The sequence below is a fragment of the Corvus brachyrhynchos genome, unplaced genomic scaffold (assembly GCF_000691975.1).
Source record: "Corvus brachyrhynchos isolate BGI_N302 unplaced genomic scaffold, ASM69197v1 scaffold115, whole genome shotgun sequence".
NCBI lineage: Eukaryota > Metazoa > Chordata > Aves > Passeriformes > Corvidae > Corvus > Corvus brachyrhynchos.
Genome location: NW_008239553.1, coordinates 11323055 through 11332916, shown reverse-complemented (window position 1 = coordinate 11332916; position 9862 = coordinate 11323055). Strand labels below are relative to the sequence as shown.

General features: G+C 38.1%; 1 protein-coding gene across 1 annotated transcript in view; it reads right to left on the bottom strand.

Moving 5' to 3' along the window:
* The window catches only part of MAP3K9 (mitogen-activated protein kinase kinase kinase 9), a 49140-nt gene extending 39545 nt beyond the window's left edge, over positions 1 to 9595 (bottom strand). Inside the window, exon 1 of the mRNA XM_008639506.2 lies at positions 9162 to 9595. Coding sequence (XP_008637728.1) covers positions 9162 to 9393 — 232 coding nt within the window. The 5' untranslated portion in view covers positions 9394 to 9595. The remainder of the gene's footprint in view (positions 1 to 9161) is intronic.
* Between the last annotated feature and the right edge of the window lie 267 nt (positions 9596 to 9862).

Below are 9862 nucleotides of genomic sequence, written 5' to 3'. Positions count from 1 at the left end.
TCAGCTCTTATTTCAGACTAAATCCTACCATACTGCTGACATTGGAACAACCTTTAGCTCAGGCATGGATTATTATACTCTTCATAATCAGTTAAATGCTCCAAGTCAAAAATATAAATACATCTGTACTCAACACAGGGCATTGCCAAACCGTACCAGTTTGAAAGCCTGCAACAAATCAGGAACTTGTATTAGGCAACAACAAAAAAAGGAAAGGGAAGAATAAAATCACATGAATGACATTCATCATTTGTCACTCAAGAGACCACCTGAAAAGAGATTTAATAATAATGCTAGTTCAGTGGGAGCTGTTTCCAGGCAAATATAAACATGAAATTCATGATGAAAAAAGGTAGCCAAACTGTTTTTGTTTTGGTTTCAATGAAGACATCTTTATGAAACAGTAAATAACACCAACGCATTCATGGAATAAGCTGGTACTGCAAAACGTAGAAGGTAAGAAAGACAAAAAAACCTCACAGGCAGCAGCACAATCCACACCAGAAGCTGGGGTGCTTTATGGGGTTTTTAAATCAGATTTTATTTAAAATATTGTAAAAAGGTAGAGAGGTGTATTTTCATTCATCAGAAAAAATGTTAAAAGGTTCTTAGATGCACAATTGACACCAAGCTACAGCTGACAATAGTAAAACTCAGGAGTTTCTTGAATACTGCAGAGTTTGACCTTAAGGTGAGCAGAACAAGTTGCCAGCTGCTGAGAAAGAGGGCATTCCTCCACTGTTGTACATGAAAGTCCACACAAGATAACAGCTCATCCAATAAAGCCATCAAAAAGCTGTTCATTTTTTGAACTACAAAATTATTATATGCTACATTTATATTAGGGTTCTTTGACCCAGCTTACCCGGTGATCAAAGATTCTGACTACACAGTAACCTGATGAAGCATTAGCAATATTCCCTGGTTATCAGATGACCATAATCATATCAAAACCACACATTATGTGACTGATTACATCAAACAAGAAAAAGCAAATCAATAAATCCAGGGCAAGACTGACAACACTTCAACAGGCAGAATTAGGCATATTGAGTTCTATTAATCAAAGTGACAGGATTTTTCTTATTCTCAGGATCCTTGAACAGTGCAAAGTCAAAAGGAACTAAAGACTATTCTCTAACATCTTTCCATAGGCCCCTACTCACAAAGGAGAAATAACAGGAATTGTAATGCTTTTGTGGTAGGTGGACCACATGGCCTGGTTCACATACATCCCACCACCCTTATATGTACCATCCTTACAGCAATTACTCATATTAGCATTTCTTTGTAGTATACCAGGAACCTCTCAGGAATCCCCAGCTTAAGTACAGAAATTGCTGTGATAAACAAAATCTTTGTGGCAAAAGTATTTACCTGTTACTCATAAGTGGAGCTTTGCTACACATCTCAACAATTAATCTACGCATAGCCAAGGAGGAAGCAGTGCTTGCATTTTAAATGTTTCCAGTTGTGATACAAACAGCAGATCTTAATATTTCTTAATGGCCAAAGCAAATTCCCAGAGCATGTTTGACAACACATCAGAGATGGATGTACAGAAAACTAAAAGCTTGGCTTGTAGCTGTAAAAATTATCCCAGACATAAGGCATTGTCTTGGGGTGATGACAGGCATACAGCATTCAAAGCACATACAGAATTTCAGAGACAATTTGGAACCCGTATGTGCACTAGACAATGCTTGCTATTTTGGGAGGGTATTTTTGTTTTAAATAAAAAATGGTGTTACAATAAATGTGTGAGCAATACAACAATGCTTCTAGAAAGCAAAGTGGAAGGGCTGTGCGTGGCAGTAATACAAATGGTTCATAGGAAGACTGCGTGTCCTCTGGCTGCTTCCCTCCCCAAGAGGGCCCTAAGTGATGCTGCACCACGCTGCCATGACCACCATAATGACTATTCTACAGACTGGGACACAGATTTACTGTTCTGTGGGCAAGAGCTCTTCTTTCTGATCTTAAGAAACAGTGATGAAACCCAACAATATAATTCTGAGTTGTTATGTATAGGAATAGTTTCTCAGTGCATGAGGTTCTGTTACTATTTCTTTTTCATATTTGCAAAAAGCTCGGGTCTGAGGAAGACCTTTCATTAGCAGTTGGACAATTAACCAGCAATTAGCAGACATGCCAGTCAACTTTGGCAACCTTTTGGCAATCAAAGTCACACCAACATAACAAACTACCCTAGAATCAGAAAGCGAACATGTACCAAAAAGCAGCTACTTAAAACCATGTGTTATACCCCGCATTCTTTCAAACAGCTTAAGGTTTCCCTTGTCCTGTCATAAGGAAATATACACAGTGTTCAAAATGGGATAGTACTTAAAATTAAAGGATCACCTTGGGTGATGAATCATCACGTCAAAGACCAAGACTGTGTTTAATGTCTGATGCTTCAAGAGCGAGTTTGTTCCAGATATGTTGAAATTCTGAATAGAATTGTTTGATAAGAAAAGCAAACGTGAAGCTGCTGACAGATGTCAGTCAAAATTCAAATTAAGTTTATTGATGTGGAAGAAACACCAAAAAAAAAAAAAAAAAAAAAAAAAAAAAAAAGTGGAGATCAAGGAATTATTCTAGCTTCCCAGAAATACCACAAGGCTGTTTTCACTCTTGACTGGCTCCTTAGAAATTTCAGAAGAACACAGATCTTTCCCAGCTCTGTCACAGATGGTCAGACAGTGAATTCAGAGGATGCCTACAGACAGCTGCTGCACGACAGAGCTTAGGTCTGTCCTATGCCTCCATATGCACAGCTTGGATAAAGTACTTAACACCACAACTCTTATTTTTTCTTAGGAGCAGAGAGAACCCTGCAAAAAATGTACACAGCGGCTCAATTACATGAAAAGGATATTGGCTAGGTTTTTGAGTGTAATATACAAATTTCATTTCTTAAAAATGAGAGGTACTTGTCTATGAAGGTAACGGATTCCATCTGTGAAGTTGCCTTTTTACTACTTAGTGTGGGTGGGAGGATACCAAAGTGTTCTTGTGGACATCAAATTTATTTCAGAAAGACTTCCTACTTTTGACTTGCAATTAACAGTATTTAGTTATAATATCGATCCATATTCAACTAAAACAAACAATTTACAGAAGACGTATTTATTTTGGAATTCTCAGAAATCTCCTAAGACATGAAAATAAGACTGCAACATGAAAGCATCTGTCAAACCTCTCTGAGAAGAAAATAGCTGCACTAATTTACAAAAGCTAAGGAAGAAAAATCCCAAGAAAGTACCTAAGTACAACATACAAACTATCACCCTACTTCTGGGAATTCCTGGTATTTTAACATCTTAAAAATTAGCAACACTTCCAGGCAAAATTTACATCTTCTGCACTAATAGTACATAAAATCAGGTTTTTTTCATTATTTTCAATGAAAATGTGTAGTATTAATGGCATGAATTTCCTCATTATATTACCACAAGCAAAAAAATTATGGTTATTTGGAATTTTTCAACTACAGCAGAAGTGACCAGGATATCAGCACAAATGATGATACTCGGGGGGAGAGAGAGAAATATAAGCAGAGTAACCAGAACTAGGAGTTATGCACCATTAGCAATATCTTACAGCTTGTTTACAGAATCAGGTAATTGCATAAGGGCAGAACCTAAATTCATCTTTCATCAGCCTTACAAGTATATTCAGGCTGTTTGAAAGGCCTGATTTCTACTGTACACAGTTTTTAAACTTAGAAAAAAAGAAAGAAAAGAAGGAGTTTTACTGATTTTTGCTCCCTGAAAATTCATCTTCCAGCTGTTGTCTTCCACACCACCACTCCCCCCCCCCCAAAAAAAATTCACCTTTTTACCACTTTCCTCGTACAGGGCAAGTGTAACTTGGGTAACAACCCAACTAAGAACAGATCAATTATTCACCCAGTGAAGAGCATTCAGATATCACTGAAATAGCTTCACTACATTTTACAAGAAGCATTACTCACAGTCATTTAATTGGACTGACAAAGGAAACCCATTCTGATAGAAGGTACAACACTGGAGAGTTAGTCAGCAAATTACACTGGAGTACCAGAAGCAGCAATAACAGCGCAGACTTCCTAACTGCTCTGCCAACGTACATTCAGCAGACCCTGGAAGAGTTCTCCTCTACACCTCTGCCAGACAGAGGAAGAGGTTTACAAGAACTTTTCCTGCTTTGAAAAGACCAACAGAAGAGTGTAACTATGACTGGATTAAAATTAAAAAATAAGGAATCTTTTAAGTCCTAGGAACAACTATCCATAGACCATGTGGAAAGTCAGCTCTACTGGCATCTTTATGAACACATAAAGACTTAACTACATTAAATAAGCAAAGCTATAGCAGAGTTTGGAATTCTTTTAGAAAGCTAGAGCTTTGAATCTCAGGACACCACAAGCTTACACTGGTGATCCAAAAAGTAGGAGAGATAAAGACTTCAAATAACTTGAAGAGAAGAACTACTGAACTTGCCTGAATCAGAACTGTTGGGGTTTATTTTGACCTCTGTCCTTTCCTCTTTCTTTGACCTTGGCAATGTCACTTTGCTGCTAATCTTCTGTGCCACTTTGTGGAACACAACGATGGTGACTTTTAAAAAGCATTTTGCTAACTGGCATGAACACCCTCAGCAAAATCTTTCTATGCAGTGCAAATAACAAACATGTTTTGCTGAGACAGTCACAAAAAAGAGCAAATACGCTTTTGCTAGTTCTCCACAGTATTAGTTAACTGGCTTTATTCCTATAGCAATGCTGGCATATCTAACATTGACAGACAAACAGAAACAAACAGGACCAACTTTGTAATTTGCAATACTTCACTAAAACCAACAGGACTCTCCCTTTTTGATCCTAAGCATTATATTCCAGGCACTTTTCTCTGACCAGAAATGAGACTTGAATCACAGATGAGAGATAAAAGAAAGGAAAACTCTTAAGAGCTGTTCTAAGTGCAGTGATGTTGACTTCAGTGGGCATTTCTAGTTGCTTTTATTCTATAGGTCAGCATTTAGATTATTTAGGTGCTTTCACATTGGGAAAGGCCTACCAAGGATTCTGTAACATATGCTCAGTGGCTCACCAAAATGCAGCTGAAGAAGGAGAGGTTGGAGATATCACCAGATGAAGAGAAGCAGCAGCAGCCAGTGAGGATTCTGTCAGATTAATAAGATTAATTTTCATTTGGAATAAATTGAATCCCTTAAATCAAATGCCCAAAATAAAAAGAGAAATACTTATCTCCCCACACAGCAGAACCAAATAGCTGTCCTAAATAATCTTCTTTCTCTCGTGTAGCTTTATGACTGACATATGAGTTGCTAATGCCACTGAAACACTTGTCTGCCAGACTTACTGCCAGCTGAACTCACACTCAACAAAGTAATTTCAGAGTCTCTAAAACTAAATCACAAGTGTGCAATTTATTCTGTAAAGACCTTTCTGTACTCACTTCCTGATTACATTCCCAAAGCAATGAAACAGGCAGCCCCCAGAACCTCCAAGATTTACAATACATCTTCCTCAAACATGGTACTAAACATACAGAGCACTTTTCCTACACTCCAAATGTATTAGCACTAAATGTAAAGTTATGAAAATGAAAAGAAGAAAAACTACAGAACAGAAAAAAATTCCTTCTTTCAATCAAAAAAGATGGATAACAGACAAATGATTTGGAGTGCTTTTTGATGAGGAGTATCTCAAGAAAGAGACACCTCCCGGTATCTTCAAATAATTGTCTGAAGTTCAGTTCAGATGAACAAAACTGAAGTTACCTGCCAAAGTAATCAAAACCCTATGTTCTTTATTACACTACCAGAAATGTTGACAACTATTCTGAGCATTGTTTTGGTATATACTGAGTCCACAAAGCTGCAATAGTTTAAATCAAAAAGGATTTTTTTCCCAAATCCTTATATAATGGGGTAATTTCTCAGACTTGTATTAGGGTGTCCACTTGACACGTTCAAAATGTAACGTGATCTGCTTAAAAGATTCATCATGAAGTACTGTTCTTACGCATTCTGTGTCTGTCTAAACATAAGCAGACATCTGACAACAAAGCATTCTCTGATTTTCTTCTATTCTAGTAGAAAAACTGATTTTAAATAAGGCAACTCTGTTCTTTCCCACTCCCCCATCTTGTTCCCTAACTCCCAAACTAACTCATCCTGTAGCTTCCGATGCACAGTGTACATCCCAGCTGGTGCTTGAAGGCAAGATGAGATGTAGGAGAATCACAGTCTATTACTCAACACAGGCAGTACCAACCAGTAAATCAATACAGCTGATGCTCCCATGACAGCTCTACCGTGCTTGTAGATGTTTAGTACATGTAAGAAATGCATCTGCAAGAATCCTTTCCAAGTTCTTGCAAGCAGAAGCTCTTCCCTCACCACAGACACATCACTGCCTGTCACCTGGTGGGTGGTAACTTGTGCAAAGAAAATGATGGAAGCTTGTAATTCTACAGGCACAAAGCTAACAAGATAACTGGCTCTCCATTATCCACAGCAACTGAGAAAACTAAGTTCATCAGAAAAACAGAAAAAAAGTAAGCTATATATTAATCAGGATGCAATAATATACTTAGTCTACTAATCTTTACAAAACTAGTAAAAAGCTTTCCACAGAAAACAGAGCAGAGGAATTTCTAAGATGCTTATTACATATAAGAGAAAAGGGATTTCAGCAATGCAGTCACAGAACAATCAAGACATGACCTAGGCAGTCCAAAGTTGTTTATCCTACAATCCCGTATCCCCACAAAAAAGCTCCGCCATTGTCATTATCTAATATTTATGATGCTTGCTCTGTAGGTACACTCAGAAAAAAACCATGTATTTCAAATGTTTAAAATAGTATATATTTTTAAAAATTTCTCTTCAATTACACAGCACAGAATGAAGAACTCCATTTTGTTTAATAAACAGCTGTTGTAATATGTCAAGCCCATACCCAAAGTTACTAATTTATCTTATTTCAAAAGAGAGAAGCAAACCAATACTTTTTCCTTAAAATACCTCAAGTCCTTCCCTCCAGTACCAGGCCCAACATTTATTTAGTTTCCCAAATGTAATAGTGCTTGCTCCAGCCTTATCTGGGATAGAATTTTCCTATACCCATCATTTCTCTACTAGATCTGATCCTATCTTGGTCACGATCACCATGTAAATTCTCTACCTTTCCCCTTCAAACACAGAACATCTCTGAATCCTTTCAGAGGCATTCCCACTCATTCTTCCTCTTTCTTTACGACTGCTTCCTCCCAAATGGGGGAAATTACAGTAATACATGTAGCAACTTCTCACCAACCATTTACAGTGCAGCACAATTATACTCTGCTGATTCATTGTGACAAGAGACATTTAGTCTTGCTGCTGACAGCCCAGATGTTTTCGAGCATCCATATCTGTTTGGTTGGTAACACTGTGCACTGGTGTCCCTCTGGTTGGGCTGGTTCTCTTGTTGATGCTTTTCCCTTTTACAACTAGAAGTCTCTGATCTGAATGAAACAGTGAAATACTAGAAGCTAACAGTTTTTTATCTTAGAAATAACTTTCATTCTAAACCTTAAAAATGTTCAACTAGCACTTAGCAAGGAAGCCTTAATGGCCTGTTAGCAAAATAAGCAAGTAAATATTTTCTTAGGTAAGGAGGAAAGGTACGACACTGAAAGGCAATTATTTCTTATTCACAGATGCAGCCAGTCATTCATTAACTAAGCAAATCATTCCTTAATTTTACAGCATTTATCAACATGCCCATATATATCGCTATCTGTAAGGGAAGGGTTTAGATATGTTATTCTGTGACATTAAGATTGCCTTATTCTAACAAAATGTGAAACTTCATTACTATAAGAACAATACTGTAGAAACTAACTTGAAAGCTCTTATCGTTCCTATTTGCAAACTCATTAACAAGAACTAATAATACTTTTTTTACTCTTTCACAACCAACTAAGTAAATTCACTACTACGACATGTGAGGTCAAAAAAACATAAGAAGATACTGCAAGGCCTGGAAATTTACAGCATTGCAATGGTTAACGCTAGCACTAGTGAATCTATTTAAGATATTAAAATTCCCATCTGTCAGACCTCTTTGCTAATGTCCCTGCCCTCAAAGCAAAAGGGAACATATGCCTGCATCCCAGACACCCAGTTATTAGAGCTTCTTATTAACTCAAGCCATAAATGACAATGAGTTCATACTAACACACAAATCTAAACCACCACAGCCAACATGCAGGTCCATGTTTGCTCTTGCCATCTAGACAGAGAAGCAGAGAGAAAGGCTAAACAGTGGCATAGAGGCATCAGGAAAGGAGATGATGATCTTGAAACCACTGCAGCACTTTGCTCCCACACTCATAAATAATGCTCTATGTGTGTGTTTGACTTCAAGTTTTAAGTTTGCAAAAAGAGACACACTACAAGAACAAGACCCAAGGAACAGACAGTAATGCTGTCAGTACTACAGAGCAGCTGAAATCACCATGATTTCCACAATCCTAACTACTCTGCTCTCTAACGGGTGAGCTGTATCATGTAAAGCACCACAAATATCAGCTGAAGTCCTGGCCGTACAAGGACATTTTACTCACGAGTTAATGTTTCTGTCAACACCAGCTCTATGATGGATAAAGAGAAGATCCAATTCAGCTGGGATGGGTTACATCTCCCATAATGAAAACAGGCTTGCATCTCATCTATACAGATGAAAATCTAGCAAGTAAAATGAAAGCTTAGGAGCATTTGCCTTTACAAAGAAGCATTTATCCTTCCGAAAAGTGGAAGAATAATAGATTTTAAGTTCAATAAGGCTTTATAACATACAGAAGTCTGCTAAAATGCCAATAAAACCTAGACACTATATGAAATACTAGTGAAGCATGCTTCATTTACAGTTGCTTTTGCACCCAATCATTTAAGTTGCTTCTAAAGAGTGAAAGCATTTACACGTTTCCTGTGATCTGTAGCACCATACTGTACAAAAATAAACCCTTCTGGGATTGAATTAGAGGATACAGTGGTTCACAAGAAAGGATACTGAATTAACATTACTCCCTTCTTTACTTTGTATGATTTTTTTCCCCAAAACCATATCCCAGCACCCTGACTGTTCACTGTGTGGCACTTACTGTTGCTGGACTTGAGGTCACGGTGAATTATGGGAACAATTGCTTCCTCGTGCAGGTAGTTCATTCCCCTGGCAATCTGCACTGCCCAGTTCACCAGTATGTCAGGAGGTATCCTTTTACCAGACAACACCCTATTGAGCGATCCTCCACGGGCAAACTCCATGATCAGGCAAAGATTAGGTTCCTTCAAACACACGCCCCTGAGGGCAATGATGTTGGGATGTTTTAACATCGCAAAGAGCTTGGCCTCTTGGCGGACATTCTCAATGGTCTGGCTGATGTCCTCATCAGGGTCATAGCGAGCTGCCTTGACAGCAACCTCATCTCCTATCCATACAGCTCGATACACTTTTCCGAAGCCCCCTATGCCAATGATTTCTTCCAGAACAAGCTCTGAGAAGTCGATCTCTAGGACTAGGGAAAGAGGAGAAAAAAGATGTAAGCATTTAGCAACTATGCAGCCTGTACATCAGCTGAAGGTTCACACTGGCCAACCTCACCCTTACCCTTGGAGGAAGGGCCAGTTTTCACTCCAAAACAACACAAAGGAAAGCAGTAGGCCTTTCTGACAACCTTTTAGTGCCAAATAGTATGGTAAAACAGAGCTTGCAGTGTCATAAAATCTGTATGAAGTACTCACTGTAAATGGTAAAACATAGTAAAATAAAATACCTCTTACCACACTTAAACCCCTATAATAC